The sequence below is a fragment of the Saccoglossus kowalevskii genome, chromosome 20 (assembly GCF_978046115.1).
Source record: "Saccoglossus kowalevskii chromosome 20, keSacKowa6.1, whole genome shotgun sequence".
NCBI lineage: Eukaryota > Metazoa > Hemichordata > Enteropneusta > Harrimaniidae > Saccoglossus > Saccoglossus kowalevskii.
The window spans coordinates 23,462,052-23,480,170 of NC_140660.1; the positions used below are offsets into that span (position 1 = coordinate 23,462,052).

The 18,119-nt window shown below is 49.7% G+C and overlaps 1 protein-coding gene across 2 annotated transcripts in view; it reads right to left on the reverse strand.

Moving 5' to 3' along the window:
• Positions 1 to 252: 252 nt before the first annotated feature.
• LOC144360572 (C3 and PZP-like alpha-2-macroglobulin domain-containing protein 8) overlaps positions 253 to 18,119 on the reverse strand; it is a 33,069-nt gene continuing 15,202 nt past the window's right edge. For both annotated transcript variants that reach the window (XM_085494344.1, XM_085494343.1), the window contains one exon: positions 253 to 1,083. In XM_085494344.1, the coding sequence (XP_085350470.1) occupies positions 574 to 1,083 (510 nt within the window). In that variant the 3' untranslated portion in view covers positions 253 to 573. The remainder of the gene's footprint in view (positions 1,084 to 18,119) is intronic.

The window sequence follows — 18,119 nt, forward strand, 5'->3', positions numbered from 1 at the left end:
TTAATCTGATCATACTAGTTGGTAGAGAGTCGTGTTATAATGATACATCACGCCACGACAAGGCAGGCAGAGGATTAGATTCGAATTATGACGACATTCTCAACAAAAATGGTACACATGTTTGTGAGAAACGTGAATCAATATGTCTCCATGAACAAACAATGTCCTGTTGGCAGCCATATTATATTCGCTGAAAGCTAATTTTGGTGAATATGGTACGTCTGAAAGAATTGACGAATAAGATCGAACAAATTAAAGTATAATCCTGCTATTTCGTTTTATTCAAATTCCGTGCACAAGTAAAAACTACAGTGTTCAGACTAGTTATAGATGTGATTTATTAAGTATGCATCTAGTTCTCAACGGTTTGTGAAATTATATGCAATAATTTGGCAGAGCAAAGACTTCTGTTGCTTCTTGCTCCAGCAGGTATTTTTTGATTGAGTTGGAGATGTTTTCCACCACAAAATTAAAGTGTGTACTACTCATTAATGGTAATTGAATTCATATATACTAATAATAAAAATATAATAAATGTTTTTTTCTAAAGACAAAATAAATTAGTCACATTAATCAGTGACTGTAAAGCAGGAATTCTCCTGGACTTCCAAATGCAGTTGAATATCCAATGTAATTTACTGTTAAGGGGATTTTTGCGTTATCTTGATACTCAAGGATTTGGCTTTTCCTTCCAGCTTTGCCAAGTTTGATATGTCCATTGTTCCACGTAATCCAGAACCCCATGTATTCACTTTGTGACAGAAGGCCATTAATCTTTTTGACAACACGGTTGTCATAACTCCACATAGAGTACGCATGAACCTCTGTGTTGAATATCGCTCCTATGCCAATTCTGTAGTATTCCTTATCTGAGTTGTCGCTCGGTGCAGTGGCCAGCGCAATATCAACATCATTGGCTGTTTTCACCCAGAAATCTATACGGTTCGTTGAAGGAGCATCAAAAAACTGATGCTCTAGCCATGGTGGCGTAGCAAGGTAACGCCCTTCGCGTCGTTTAGGGAATGGTAGTTTTGTGAGATAACGATCACTTCGCAGCTCAGGCACTGATGCTTTCTCATGCATCTGTAATAAATAAATAAAATTAATAATGATCAAATCAAAGCAAACTTAAATGTACTGAGGTTACTGGAAGCATCAACAAGATATACAAATTTAAACCAGGTTACAATGTGATTTCATCTCCAAAAATGCCAAGTATGTGTCATACCTCCCTCACAATATTATATTGAAAATGACTACTGAAATGAGATGAATATACATGTACATGTTACCGCTATAAGTAATTTCGACACGGTGTGTTTTCGTGTTAGTCAATATGTGTTAAAAAAATATGCCAGATATGGCACAGATACTATTGATAAAACAACTTTTATTTTTCCTCCTTCTTTTTCAACAATTCTTTTACATATCCTGGTGTAACATTCAGCATGGATAGATCTGTTCGCCTAACAATGGAACAACTACCTGACAAAGCAAGAAAGCCAAGTCATGTTCTGGTCATCAACTGCCAGTCACGTTCTGGTCATCAACTGCCAGTCACGTTCTGGTCATCAACTGCCAGTCACGTTCTGGTCATCAACTGCCAGTCACGTTCTGGTCATCAACTGCCAGTCACGTTCTGGTCTTCAACTGCCAGTCACGTTCTGGTCATCAACTGCCAGTCACGTTCTGGTCATCAACTGCCAGTCACGTTCTGGTCATCAACTGCCAGTCACGTTCTGGTCATCAATTGCCAGTCACGTTCTGGTCATCAACTGCCAGTCACGTTCTGGTCATCAACTGCCAGTCACGTTCTGGTCATCAACTGCCAGTCACGTTCTGGTCATCAACGGCCAGTCACGTTCTGGTCATCAACTGCCAGTCACGTTCTGGTCATCAACTGCCAGTCACGTTCTGGTCATCAACTGCCAGTCACGTTCTGGTCATCAACTGCCAGTCACGTTCTGGTCATCAACTGCCAGTCACGTTCTGGTCATCAACTGTCAGTCACGTTCTGGTCATCAACTGCCAGTCACGTTCTGGTCAACAACTGCCAGTCACGTTCTGGTCATCAACTGCCAGTCACGTTCTGGTCATCAACTGCCAGTCACGTTCTGGTCATCAATTGCCAGTCACGTTCTGGTCATCAACTGCCAGTCACGTTCTGGTCATCAACTGCTTGTTATGTTCTGGTCATCAACTGCCAGTCACGTTCTGGTCATCAACTGTCAGTCACGTTCTGGTCATCAACTGCCAGTCACGTTCTGGTCATCAATGGCCAGTCACGTTCTGGTCATCAACTGCCAGTCACGTTCTGGTCATCAACTGCCAGTCACGTTCTGGTCATCAACTGCCAGTCACGTTCTGGTCATCAACTGCCAGTCACGTTCTGGTCATCAACTGCCAGTCACGTTCTGGTCATCAATTGCCAGTCACGTTCAGGTCATCAACTGCCAGTCACGTTCTGATCATCAACTGCCAGTCACGTTCTGGTCATCAACTGCCAGTCACGTTCTGGTCATCAACTGCCAGTCACGTTCTGGTCTTCAACTGCCAGTCACGTTCTGGTCATCAACTGCCAGTCACGTTCTGGTCATCAACTGCCAGTCACGTTCTGGTCATCAACTGCCAGTCACGTTCTGGTCATCAACTGCCAGTCACGTTCTGGTCATCAATTGCCAGTCACGTTCTGGTCATCAATTGCCAGTCACGTTCTGGTCATCAACTGCCAGTCACGTTCTGGTCATCAACTGCCAGTCACGTTCTAGTCATCAACTGCCAGTCACGTTCTGGTCATCAACTGCCAGTCACGTTCTAGTCATCAACTGCCAGTCACGTTCTGGTCATCAACTGCCAGTCACGTTCTGGTCATCAACTGCCAGTCACGTTCTGGTCATCAACTGCCAGTCACGTTCTGGTCATCAACTGCCAGTCACGTTCTAGTCATCAACTGCCAGTCACGTTCTGGTCATCAACTGCCAGTCACGTTCTGGTCAACAACTGCCAGTCACGTTCTGGTCATCAACTGCCAGTCACGTTCTGGTCATCAACTGCCAGTCACGTTCTGGTCATCAATTGCCAGTCACGTTCTGGTCATCAACTGCCAGTCACGTTCTGGTCATCAACTGCTTGTTATGTTCTGGTCATCAACTGCCAGTCACGTTCTGGTCATCAACTGTCAGTCACGTTCTGGTCATCAACTGCCAGTCACGTTCTGGTCATCAATGGCCAGTAACGTTCTGGTCATCAACTGCCAGTCACGTTCTGGTCATCAACTGCCAGTCACGTTCTGGTCATCAACTGCCAGTCACGTTCTGGTCATCAACTGCCAGTCACGTTCTGGTCATCAACTGCCAGTCACATACTGGTCATCAACTGCTTGTTATGTTCTGGTCATCAACTGCCAGTCATGTTCTGGTCATCAACTGTCAGTCACGTTCTGGTCATCAATGGCCAGTCACGTTCTGGTCATCAACTGCCAGTCACGTTCTGGTCATCAACTGCCAGTCACGTTCTGGTCATCAACTGCCAGTCACGTTCTGGTCATCAATTGCCAGTCACGTTCTGGTCATCAACTGCCAGTCACGTTCTGGTCATCAACTGCCAGTCACGTTCTGGTCATCAACTGCCAGTCACGTTCTGGTCATCGACTGCCAGTCACGTTCTGGTCATCGACTGCCAGTCACGTTCTGGTCATCGACTGCCTGTCACGTTCTGGTCATCAACTGCCAGTCACGTTCTGGTCATCAACTGCCAGTCACGTTCTGGTCATCAACTGCCAGTCACGTTCTGGTCATCAACTGCCAGTCACGATCTGGTCATCAACTGCCAGTCACGATCTGGTCATCAACTGCCAGTCACGTTCTGGTCATCAACTGCCAGTCACGTTCTGGTCATCAATTGCCAGTCACGTTCTGGTCATCAATTGCCAGTCACGTTCAGGTCATCAACTGCCAGTCACGTTCTGGTCATCAACTGCCAGTCACGTTCTGGTCATCAACTGCCAGTCACGTTCTGGTCATCAACTGCCAGTCACGTTCTGGTCATCAACTGCCAGTCACGTTCTGGTCATCAACTGCCAGTCACGTTCTGGTCATCAACTGCCAGTCACGTTCTGGTCATCAACTGCCAGTCACGTTCTGGTCATCAATTGCCAGTCACGTTCAGGTCATCAACTGCCAGTCACGTTCTGGTCATCAACTGCCAGTCACGTTCTGGTCATCAACTGCCAGTCACGTTCTGGTCATCAACTGCCAGTCACGTTCTGGTCTTCAACTGCCAGTCACGTTCTGGTCATCAACTGCCAGTCACGTTCTGGTCATCAACTGCCAGTCACGTTCTGGTCATCAACTGCCTGTCACGTTCTGGTCATCAACTGCCAGTCACGTTCTGGTCATCAACTGCCAGTCACGTTCTGGTCATCAACTGCCAGTCACGTTCTGGTCATCAACTGCCAGTCACGATCTGGTCATCAACTGCCAGTCACGATCTGGTCATCAACTGCCAGTCACGTTCTGGTCATCAACTGCCAGTCACGTTCTGGTCATCAACTGAACTGCCAGTCACGTTCTGGTCATCAACTGCCAGTCACGTTCTCGTCATCAACTGCCAGTCACGTTCTAGTCATCAACTGCCAGTCACGTTCTGGTCATCAACTGCCAGTCACGTTCTGGTCATCAACTGCCAGTCACGTTCTGGTCATCGACTGCCAGTCACGTTCTGGTCATCGACTGCCAGTCACGTTCTGGTCATCGACTGCCAGTCACGTTCTGGTCATCGACTGCCAGTCACGTTCTGGTCATCGACTGCCAGTCACGTTCTGGTCATCGACTGCCAGTCACGTTCTGGTCATCGACTGCCAGTCACGTTCTGGTCATCAACTGCCAGTCACGTTCTGGTCATCAACTGCCAGTCACGATCTGGTCATCAACTGCCAGTCACGATCTGGTCATCAACTGCCAGTCACGATCTGGTCATCAACTGCCAGTCACGTTCTGGTCATCAACTGCCAGTCACGTTCTGGTCATCAACTGAACTGCCAGTCACGTTCTGGTCATCAACTGCCAGTCACGTTCTGGTCATCAACTGCCAGTCACGTTCTGGTCATCAACTGCCAGTCACGTTCTGGTCATCAACTGCCAGTCACGTTCTGGTCATCAACTGCCAGTCACGTTCTGGTCATCAACTGCCAGTCACGTTCTGGTCATCAACTGCCAGTCACGTTCTGGTCATCAACTGCCAGTCACGTTCTGGTCATCGACTGCCAGTCACGTTCTGGTCATCAACTGCCAGTCACGTTCTGGTCATCAACTGCCAGTCACGTTCTGGTCATCAACCGCTTGTTATGTTCTGGTCATCAACTGCCAGTCATGTTCTGGTCATCAACTGTCAGTCACGTTCTGGTCAACAGCTGCCAGTCACGTTCTGGTCATCAATGGCCAGTCACGTTCTGGTCATCAACTGCCAGTCACGTTCTGGTCATCAACTGCCAGTCACGTTCTGGTCATCGACTGCCAGTCACGTTCTGGTCATCGACTGCCAGTCACGTTCTGGTCATCGACTGCCAGTCACGTTCTGGTCATCGACTGCCAGTCACGTTCTGGTCATCAACTGCCAGTCACGTTCTGGTCATCAACTGCCAGTCACGTTCTGGTCATCAACTGCCAGTCACGATCTGGTCATCAACTGCCAGTCACGATCTGGTCATCAACTGCCAGTCACGTTCTGGTCATCAACTGCCAGTCACGTTCTGGTCATCAACTGAACTGCCAGTCACGTTCTGGTCATCAACTGCCAGTCACGTTCTGGTCATCAACTGCCAGTCACGTTCTAGTCATCAACTGCCAGTCACGTTCTGGTCATCAACTGCCAGTCACGTTCTGGTCATCAACTGCCAGTCACGTTCTGATCATTAACTGCCAGTCACGTTCTGGTCATCAACTGCCAGTCATGTTCTGGTCATCAACTGCCAGTCACGTTCTAGTCATCAACTGCCAGTCACGTTCTGGTCATCAACTGCCAGTCACGTTCTGGTCATCGACTGCCAGTCACGTTCTGGTCATCGACTGCCAGTCACGTTCTGGTCATCAACTGCCAGTCACATTCTGGTCATCAACTGCCAGTCACGTTCTGGTCATCAACTGCCAGTCACATTCTGGTCATCAACTGCCAGTCACGTTCTGGTCATCAACTGCCAGTCACGTTCTGGTCATCAATTGCCAGTCACGTTCTGGTCATCAACTGCCAGTCACGTTCTGGTCATCAACTGCCAGTCACGTTCTGGTCATCAACTGCCAGTCACGTTCTGGTCATCAATTGCCAGTCACGTTCTGGTCATCAATTGCCAGTCACGTTCTGGTCATCAACTGCCAGTCACATTCTGGTCATCAACTGCCAGTCACGTTCTGGCCATCAACTGCCAGTCACGTTCTGGTCATCAACTGAACTGCCAGTCACGTTCTGGTCATCAACTGCCAGTCACGTTCTGGTCATCAACTGCCAGTCACGTTCTGGTCATCAACTGCCAGTCACGTTCTGGTCATCAACTGCCAGTCACGTTCAGGTCATCAACTGCCAGTCACGTTCAGGTCATCAACTGCCAGTCACGTTCTGGTCATCAACTGTCAGTCACGTTCTGGTCATCAACTGCCAGTCACGTTCTAGTCATCAACTGCTTGTTATGTTCTGGTCATCAACTGCCAGTCACGTTCTGGTCATCAACTGCCAGTCACGTTCTGGTCATCAACAGCCAGTCACGTTCTGGTCATCAACTGCCAGTCACGTTCTGGTCATCAACTGAACTGCCAGTCACGTTCTGGTCATCAACTGCCAGTCACGTTCTGGTCATCAACTGCCAGTCACGTTCTGGTCATCAACTGCCAGTCACGTTCTGGTCATCAACTGCCAGTCACGTTCTGGTCATCAACTGCCAGTCACGTTCTGGTCATCAACTGCCAGTCACGTTCAGGTCATCAACTGCCAGTCACGTTCAGGTCATCAACTGCCAGTCACGTTCTGGTCATCAACTGCCAGTTACGTTCTGGTCATCAACTGTCGGTCACATTCTAGTCATCAACTGCTTGTTATGTTCTGGTCATCGACTGCCAGTCACTTTCTGGTCATCGACTGCCAGTCACGTTCTGGTCATCAACTGCCAGTCACGTTCTGGTCATCAACTGCCAGTCACGTTCTGGTCATCAACTGAACTGCCAGTCACGTTCTGGTCATCAACTGACAGTCACGTTCTGGTCATCAACTGCCAGTCACGTTCTGGTCATCAACTGCCAGTCACGTTCTGGTCATCAACTGCCAGTCACGTTCTGGTCATCAACTGAACTGCCAGTCACGTTCTGGTCATCAACTGCCAGTCACGTTCTGGTCATCAACTGCCAGTCACGTTCTGGTCATCAACTGCCAGTCACGTTCTGGTCATCAACTGCCAGTCACGTTCTGGTCATCAACTGCCAGTCACGTTCTGGTCATCGACTGCCAGTCACGTTCTGGTCATCGACTGCCAGTCACGTTCTGGTCATCAACTGCCAGTCACGTTCTGGTCATCAACTGCCAGTCACGTTCTGGTCATCAACTGCCAGTCACGATCTGGTCATCAACTGCCAGTCACGATCTGGTCATCAACTGCCAGTCACGTTCTGGTCATCAACTGCCAGTCACGTTCTGGTCATCGACTGCCAGTCACGTTCTGGTCATCGACTGCCAGTCACGTTCTGGTCATCGACTGCCAGTCACGTTCTGGTCATCGACTGCCAGTCACGTTCTGGTCATCGACTGCCAGTCACGTTCTGGTCATCAACTGCCAGTCACGTTCTGGTCATCAACTGCCAGTCACGTTCTGGTCATCAACTGCCAGTCACGATCTGGTCATCAACTGCCAGTCACGATCTGGTCATCAACTGCCAGTCACGTTCTGGTCATCAACTGCCAGTCACGTTCTGGTCATCAACTGAACTGCCAGTCACGTTCTGGTCATCAACTGCCAGTCACGTTCTGGTCATCAACTGCCAGTCACGTTCTGGTCATCAACTGCCAGTCACGTTCTGGTCATCAACTGCCAGTCACGTTCTGGTCATCAACTGCCAGTCACGTTCTGGTCATCAACTGCCAGTCACGTTCTGGTCATCAACTGCCAGTCACGTTCTGGTCATCAACTGCCAGTCACGTTCTGGTCATCAACTGCCAGTCACGTTCTGGTCATCAACTGCCAGTCACGTTCTGGTCATCGACTGCCAGTCACGTTCTGGTCATCGACTGCCAGTCACGTTCTGGTCATCAACTGCCAGTCACGTTCTGGTCATCAACTGCCAGTCACGTACTGGTCATCAACTGCCAGTCACGTTCTGGTCATCAATCGCTTGTTATGTTCTGGTCATCAACTGCCAGTCATGTTCTGGTCATCAACTGTCAGTCACGTTCTGGTCAACAGCTGCCAGTCACGTTCTGGTCATCAATGGCCAGTCACGTTCTGGTCATCAACTGCCAGTCACATTCTGGTCATCAACTGCCAGTCACGTTCTGGTCATCAACTGCCAGTCACGTTCTGGTCATCGACTGCCAGTCACGTTCTGGTCATCGACTGCCAGTCACGTTCTGGTCATCGACTGCCAGTCACGTTCTGGTCATCGACTGCCAGTCACGTTCTGGTCATCAACTGCCAGTCACGTTCTGGTCATCAACTGCCAGTCACGTTCTGGTCATCAACTGCCAGTCACGATCTGGTCATCAACTGCCAGTCACGTTCTGGTCATCAACTGCCAGTCACGTTCTGGTCATCAACTGCCAGTCACGTTCAGGTCATCAACTGCCAGTCACGTTCAGGTCATCAACTGCCAGTCACGTTCTGGTCATCAACTGCCAGTCACGTTCTGGTCATCAACTGCCAGTCACGTTCTAGTCATCAACTGCTTGTTATGTTCTGGTCATCAACTGCCAGTCACGTTCTGGTCATCAACTGCCAGTCACGTTCTGGTCATCAACTGCCAGTCACGTTCTGGTCATCAACTGACAGTCACGTTCTGGTCATCAACTGCCAGTCACGTTCTGGTCATCAACTGCCAGTCACGTTCTGGTCATCAACTGCCAGTCACGTTCTGGTCATCAACTGCCAGTCACGTTCTAGTCATCAACTACCAGTCACGTTCTGGTCATCAACTGCCAGTCACGTTCTGGTCATCGACTGCCAGTCACGTTCTGGTCATCGACTGCCAGTCACGTTCTGGTCATCGACTGCCAGTCACGTTCTGGTCATCAACTGCCAGTCACATTCTGGTCATCAACTGCCAGTCACGTTCTGGTCATCAACTGCCAGTCACATTCTGGTCATCAACTGCCAGTCACGTTCTGGTCATCAACTGCCAGTCACGTTCTGGTCATCAATTGCCAGTCACGTTCTGGTCATCAACTGCCAGTCACGTTCTGGTCATCAACTGCCAGTCACGTTCTGGTCATAAACTGCCAGTCACGTTCTGGTCATCAATTGCCAGTCACGTTCTGGTCATCAATTGCCAGTCACGTTCTGGTCATCAACTGCCAGTCACGTTCTGGTCATCAACTGCCAGTCACGTTCTGGCCATCAACTGCCAGTCACGTTCTGGTCATCAACTGAACTGCCAGTCACGTTCTGGTCATCAACTGCCAGTCACGTTCTGGTCATCAACTGCCAGTCACGTTCTGGTCATCAACTGCCAGTCACGTTCTGGTCATCAACTGCCAGTCACGTTCAGGTCATCAACTGCCAGTCACGTTCAGGTCATCAACTGCCAGTCACGTTCTGGTCATCAACTGCCAGTCACGTTCTGGTCATCAACTGCCAGTCACGTTCTAGTCATCAACTGCTTGTTATGTTCTGGTCATCAACTGCCAGTCACGTTCTGGTCATCAACTGCCAGTCACGTTCTGGTCATCAACTGCCAGTCACGTTCTGGTCATCAACTGACAGTCACGTTCTGGTCATCAACTGCCAGTCAAATTCTGGTCATCAACTGCCAGTCACGTTCTGGTCATCAACTGCCAGTCACGTTCTGGTCATCAACTGCCAGTCACGTTCTGGTCATCAACTGCCAGTCACGTTCTGGTCATCAACTGCCAGTCACGTTCTGGTCATCAACTGCCAGTCACGTTCAGGTCATCAACTGCCAGTCACGTTCAGGTCATCAACTGCCAGTCACGTTCTGGTCATCAACTGCCAGTCACGTTCTGGTCATCAACTGTCAGTCACGTTCTAGTCATCAACTGCTTGTTATGTTCTGGTCATCAACTGCCAGTCACGTTCTGGTCATCGACTGCCAGTCACGTTCTGGTCATCAACTGCCAGTCACGTTCTGGTCATCAACTGCCAGTCACGTTCTGGTCATCAACTGAACTGCCAGTCACGTTCTGGTCATCAACTGACAGTCACGTTCTGGTCATCAACTGCCAGTCACGTTCTGGTCATCAACTGCCAGTCATGTTCTGGTCATCAACTGCCAGTCACGTTCTGGTCATCAACTGCCAGTCACGTTCTGGTCATCAACTGCCAGTCACGTACTGGTCATCAACTGCCAGTCACGTTCTGGTCATAAACCGCTTGTTATGTTCTGGTCATCAACTGCCAGTCATGTTCTGGTCATCAACTGTCAGTCACGTTCTGGTCAACAGCTGCCAGTCACGTTCTGGTCATCAATGGCCAGTCACGTTCTGGTCATCAACTGCCAGTCACGTTCTGGTCATCAACTGCCAGTCACGTTCTGGTCATCAACTGCCAGTCACGTTCTGGTCATCAACTGCCAGTCACGTTCAGGTCATCAACTGCCAGTCACGTTCAGGTCATCAACTGCCAGTCACGTTCTGGTCATCAACTGCCAGTCACGTTCTGGTCATCAACTGTCAGTCACGTTCTAGTCATCAACTGCTTGTTATGTTCTGGTCATCAACTGCCAGTCACGTTCTGGTCATCGACTGCCAGTCACATTCTGGTCATCAACTGCCAGTCACGTTCTGGTCATCAACTGCCAGTCACGTTCTGGTCATCAACTGAACTGCCAGTCACGTTCTGGTCATCAACTGCCAGTCACGTTCTGGTCATCAACTGCCAGTCACGTACTGGTCATCAACTGCCAGTCACGTTCTGGTCATCAATCGCTTGTTATGTTCTGGTCATCAACTGCCAGTCATGTTCTGGTCATCAACTGTCAGTCACGTTCTGGTCAACAGCTGCCAGTCACGTTCTGGTCATCAATGGCCAGTCACGTTCTGGTCATCAACTGCCAGTCACATTCTGGTCATCAACTGCCAGTCACGTTCTGGTCATCAACTGCCAGTCACGTTCTGGTCATCGACTGCCAGTCACGTTCTGGTCATCGACTGCCAGTCACGTTCTGGTCATCGACTGCCAGTCACGTTCTGGTCATCGACTGCCAGTCACGTTCTGGTCATCAACTGCCAGTCACGTTCTGGTCATCAACTGCCAGTCACGTTCTGGTCATCAACTGCCAGTCACGATCTGGTCATCAACTGCCAGTCACGATCTGGTCATCAACTGCCAGTCACGTTCTGGTCATCAACTGAACTGCCAGTCACGTTCTGGTCATCAACTGCCAGTCACGTTCTGGTCATCAACTGCCAGTCACGTTCTAGTCATCAACTGCCAGTCACGTTCTAGTCATCAACTGCCAGTCACGTTCTGGTCATCAACTGCCAGTCACGTTCTGGTCATCAACTGCCAGTCACGTTCTGATCATTAACTGCCAGTCACGTTCTGGTCATCAACTGCCAGTCACGTTCTAGTCATCAACTACCAGTCACGTTCTGGTCATCAACTGCCAGTCACGTTCTGGTCATCGACTGCCAGTCACGTTCTGGTCATCGACTGCCAGTCACGTTCTGGTCATCGACTGCCAGTCACGTTCTGGTCATCAACTGCCAGTCACATTCTGGTCATCAACTGCCAGTCACGTTCTGGTCATCAACTGCCAGTCACATTCTGGTCATCAACTGCCAGTCACGTTCTGGTCATCAACTGCCAGTCACGTTCTGGTCATCAATTGCCAGTCACGTTCTGGTCATCAACTGCCAGTCACGTTCTGGTCATCAACTGCCAGTCACGTTCTGGTCATAAACTGCCAGTCACGTTCTGGTCATCAATTGCCAGTCACGTTCTGGTCATCAATTGCCAGTCACGTTCTGGTCATCAACTGCCAGTCACGTTCTGGTCATCAACTGCCAGTCACGTTCTGGCCATCAACTGCCAGTCACGTTCTGGTCATCAACTGAACTGCCAGTCACGTTCTGGTCATCAACTGCCAGTCACGTTCTGGTCATCAACTGCCAGTCACGTTCTGGTCATCAACTGCCAGTCACGTTCTGGTCATCAACTGCCAGTCACGTTCAGGTCATCAACTGCCAGTCACGTTCAGGTCATCAACTGCCAGTCACGTTCTGGTCATCAACTGCCAGTCACGTTCTGGTCATCAACTGCCAGTCACGTTCTAGTCATCAACTGCTTGTTATGTTCTGGTCATCAACTGCCAGTCACGTTCTGGTCATCAACTGCCAGTCACGTTCTGGTCATCAACTGCCAGTCACGTTCTGGTCATCAACTGACAGTCACGTTCTGGTCATCAACTGCCAGTCAAATTCTGGTCATCAACTGCCAGTCACGTTCTGGTCATCAACTGCCAGTCACGTTCTGGTCATCAACTGCCAGTCACGTTCTGGTCATCAACTGCCAGTCACGTTCTGGTCATCAACTGCCAGTCACGTTCTGGTCATCAACTGCCAGTCACGTTCAGGTCATCAACTGCCAGTCACGTTCAGGTCATCAACTGCCAGTCACGTTCTGGTCATCAACTGCCAGTCACGTTCTGGTCATCAACTGTCAGTCACGTTCTAGTCATCAACTGCTTGTTATGTTCTGGTCATCAACTGCCAGTCACGTTCTGGTCATCGACTGCCAGTCACGTTCTGGTCATCAACTGCCAGTCACGTTCTGGTCATCAACTGCCAGTCACGTTCTGGTCATCAACTGAACTGCCAGTCACGTTCTGGTCATCAACTGACAGTCACGTTCTGGTCATCAACTGCCAGTCACGTTCTGGTCATCAACTGCCAGTCATGTTCTGGTCATCAACTGCCAGTCACGTTCTGGTCATCAACTGCCAGTCACGTTCTGGTCATCAACTGCCAGTCACGTACTGGTCATCAACTGCCAGTCACGTTCTGGTCATAAACCGCTTGTTATGTTCTGGTCATCAACTGCCAGTCATGTTCTGGTCATCAACTGTCAGTCACGTTCTGGTCAACAGCTGCCAGTCACGTTCTGGTCATCAATGGCCAGTCACGTTCTGGTCATCAACTGCCAGTCACGTTCTGGTCATCAACTGCCAGTCACGTTCTGGTCATCAACTGCCAGTCACGTTCTGGTCATCAACTGCCAGTCACGTTCAGGTCATCAACTGCCAGTCACGTTCAGGTCATCAACTGCCAGTCACGTTCTGGTCATCAACTGCCAGTCACGTTCTGGTCATCAACTGTCAGTCACGTTCTAGTCATCAACTGCTTGTTATGTTCTGGTCATCAACTGCCAGTCACGTTCTGGTCATCGACTGCCAGTCACATTCTGGTCATCAACTGCCAGTCACGTTCTGGTCATCAACTGCCAGTCACGTTCTGGTCATCAACTGAACTGCCAGTCACGTTCTGGTCATCAACTGCCAGTCACGTTCAGGTCATCAACTGCCAGTCACGTTCAGGTCATCAACTGCCAGTCACGTTCTGGTCATCAACTGTTAGTCACGTTCTAGTCATCAACTGCTTGTTATGTTCTGGTCATCAACTGCCAGTCGCGTTCTGGTCATCGACTGCCAGTCACATTCTGGTCATCAACTGCCAGTCACGTTCTGGTCATCAACTGCCAGTCACGTTCTGGTCATCAACTGAACTGCCAGTCACGTTCTGGTCATCAACTGACAGTCACGTTCTGGTCATCAACTGCCAGTCACGTTCTGGTCATCAACTGCCAGTCACGTTCTGGTCATCAACTGCCAGTCACGTTCTGGTCATCAACTGCCAGTCACGTACTGGTCATCAACTGCCAGTCACGTTCTGGTCATAAACCGCTTGTTATGTTCTGGTCATCAACTGCCAGTCATGTTCTGGTCATCAACTGTCAGTCACGTTCTGGTCAACAGCTGCCAGTCACGTTCTGGTCATCAATGGCCAGTCACGTTCTGGTCATCAACTGCCAGTCACATTCTGGTCATCAACTGCCAGTCACGTTCTGGTCATCAACTGCCAGTCACGTTCTGGTCATCGACTGCCAGTCACGTTCTGGTCATCGACTGCCAGTTACGTTCTGGTCATCGACTGCCAGTCACGTTCTGGTCATCAACTGCCAGTCACGTTCTGGTCATCAACTGCCAGTCACGTTCTGGTCATCAACTGCCAGTCACGTTCTGGTCATCAACTAAACTGCCAGTCACGTTCTGGTCATCAACTGCCAGTCACGTTCTGGTCATCAACTGCCAGTCACGTTCTAGTCATCAACTGCCAGTCACGTTCTGGTCATCAACTGCCAGTCACGTTCTGGTCATCAACTGCCAGTCACGTTCTGGTCATCAACTGCCAGTCACGTTCTGGTCATCAACTGCCAGTCACGTTCTGGTCATCAACTGCCAGTCACGTTCTGGTCATCAACTGCCAGTCACGTTCTGGTCATCAACTGCCAGTCATATTCTGGTCATCAACTGCCAGTCACGTTCTGGTCATCAACTGCCAGTCACGTTCTGGTCATCAACTGCCAGTCACGTTCTGGTCATCAACTGCCAGTCACGTTCTGGTCATCAACTGCCAGTCACGTTCTGGTCATCAACTGCCAGTCACGTTCAGGTCATCAACTGCCAGTCACGTTCAGGTCATCAACTGCCAGTCACGTTCTGGTCATCAACTGCCAGTCACGTTCTGGTCATCAACTGTCAGTCACGTTCTAGTCATCAACTGCTTGTTATGTTCTGGTCATCAACTGCCAGTCACGTTCTGGTCATCGACTGCCAGTCACGTTCTGGTCATCAACTGCCAGTCACGTTCTGGTCATCAACTGCCAGTCACGTTCTGGTCATCAACTGAACTGCCAGTCACGTTCTGGTCATCAACTGACAGTCACGTTCTGGTCATCAACTGCCAGTCACGTTCTGGTCATCAACTGCCAGTCATGTTCTGGTCATCAACTGCCAGTCACGTTCTGGTCATCAACTGCCAGTCACGTTCTGGTCATCAACTGCCAGTCACGTACTGGTCATCAACTGCCAGTCACGTTCTGGTCATAAACCGCTTGTTATGTTCTGGTCATCAACTGCCAGTCATGTTCTGGTCATCAACTGTCAGTCACGTTCTGGTCAACAGCTGCCAGTCACGTTCTGGTCATCAATGGCCAGTCACGTTCTGGTCATCAACTGCCAGTCACGTTCTGGTCATCAACTGCCAGTCACGTTCTGGTCATCAACTGCCAGTCACGTTCTGGTCATCAACTGCCAGTCACGTTCAGGTCATCAACTGCCAGTCACGTTCAGGTCATCAACTGCCAGTCACGTTCTGGTCATCAACTGCCAGTCACGTTCTGGTCATCAACTGTCAGTCACGTTCTAGTCATCAACTGCTTGTTATGTTCTGGTCATCAACTGCCAGTCACGTTCTGGTCATCGACTGCCAGTCACATTCTGGTCATCAACTGCCAGTCACGTTCTGGTCATCAACTGCCAGTCACGTTCTGGTCATCAACTGAACTGCCAGTCACGTTCTGGTCATCAACTGCCAGTCACGTTCTGGTCATCAACTGCCAGTCACGTTCAGGTCATCAACTGCCAGTCACGTTCAGGTCATCAACTGCCAGTCACGTTCTGGTCATCAACTGTTAGTCACGTTCTAGTCATCAACTGCTTGTTATGTTCTGGTCATCAACTGCCAGTCGCGTTCTGGTCATCGACTGCCAGTCACATTCTGGTCATCAACTGCCAGTCACGTTCTGGTCATCAACTGCCAGTCACGTTCTGGTCATCAACTGAACTGCCAGTCACGTTCTGGTCATCAACTGACAGTCACGTTCTGGTCATCAACTGCCAGTCACGTTCTGGTCATCAACTGCCAGTCACGTTCTGGTCATCAACTGCCAGTCACGTTCTGGTCATCAACTGCCAGTCACGTTCTGGTCATCAACTGCCAGTCACGTACTGGTCATCAACTGCCAGTCACGTTCTGGTCATCAACTGCCAGTCACGTTCAGGTCATCAACTGCCAGTCACGTTCAGGTCATCAACTGCCAGTCACGTTCTGGTCATCAACTGCCAGTCACGTTCTGGTCATCAACTGTCAGTCACGTTCTAGTCATCAACTGCTTGTTATGTTCTGGTCATCAACTGCCAGTCACGTTCTGGTCATCGACTGCCAGTCACATTCTGGTCATCAACTGCCAGTCACGTTCTGGTCATCAACTGCCAGTCACGTTCTGGTCATCAACTGAACTGCCAGTCACGTTCTGGTCATCAACTGCCAGTCACGTTCAGGTCATCAACTGCCAGTCACGTTCAGGTCATCAACTGCCAGTCACGTTCTGGTCATCAACTGTTAGTCACGTTCTAGTCATCAACTGCTTGTTATGTTCTGGTCATCAACTGCCAGTCGCGTTCTGGTCATCGACTGCCAGTCACATTCTGGTCATCAACTGCCAGTCACGTTCTGGTCATCAACTGCCAGTCACGTTCTGGTCATCAACTGAACTGCCAGTCACGTTCTGGTCATCAACTGACAGTCACGTTCTGGTCATCAACTGCCAGTCACGTTCTGGTCATCAACTGCCAGTCACGTTCTGGTCATCAACTGCCAGTCACGTTCTGGTCATCAACTGCCAGTCACGTACTGGTCATCAACTGCCAGTCACGTTCTGGTCATAAACCGCTTGTTATGTTCTGGTCATCAACTGCCAGTCATGTTCTGGTCATCAACTGTCAGTCACGTTCTGGTCAACAGCTGCCAGTCACGTTCTGGTCATCAATGGCCAGTCACGTTCTGGTCATCAACTGCCAGTCACATTCTGGTCATCAACTGCCAGTCACGTTCTGGTCATCAACTGCCAGTCACGTTCTGGTCATCGACTGCCAGTCACGTTCTGGTCATCGACTGCCAGTTACGTTCTGGTCATCGACTGCCAGTCACGTTCTGGTCATCAACTGCCAGTCACGTTCTGGTCATCAACTGCCAGTCACGTTCTGGTCATCAACTGCCAGTCACGTTCTGGTCATCAACTAAACTGCCAGTCACGTTCTGGTCATCAACTGCCAGTCACGTTCTGGTCATCAACTGCCAGTCACGTTCTAGTCATCAACTGCCAGTCACGTTCTGGTCATCAACTGCCAGTCACGTTCTGGTCATCAACTGCCAGTCACGTTCTGGTCATCAACTGCCAGTCACGTTCTGGTCATCAACTGCCAGTCACGTTCTGGTCATCAACTGCCAGTCACGTTCTGGTCATCAACTGCCAGTCATATTCTGGTCATCAACTGCCAGTCACGTTCTGGTCATCAACTGCCAGTCACGTTCTGGTCATCAACTGCCAGTCACGTTCTGGTCATCAACTGCCAGTCACGTTCTGGTCATCAACTGCCAGTCACGTTCTGGTCATCAACTGCCAGTCACGTTCAGGTCATCAACTGCCAGTCACGTTCAGGTCATCAACTGCCAGTCACGTTCTGGTCATCAACTGCCAGTCACGTTCTGGTCATCAACTGTCAGTCACGTTCTAGTCATCAACTGCTTGTTATGTTCTGGTCATCAACTGCCAGTCACGTTCTGGTCATCGACTGCCAGTCACGTTCTGGTCATCAACTGCCAGTCACGTTCTGGTCATCAACTGCCAGTCACGTTCTGGTCATCAACTGAACTGCCAGTCACGTTCTGGTCATCAACTGACAGTCACGTTCTGGTCATCAACTGCCAGTCACGTTCTGGTCATCAACTGCCAGTCATGTTCTGGTCATCAACTGCCAGTCACGTTCTGGTCATCAACTGCCAGTCACGTTCTGGTCATCAACTGCCAGTCACGTACTGGTCATCAACTGCCAGTCACGTTCTGGTCATAA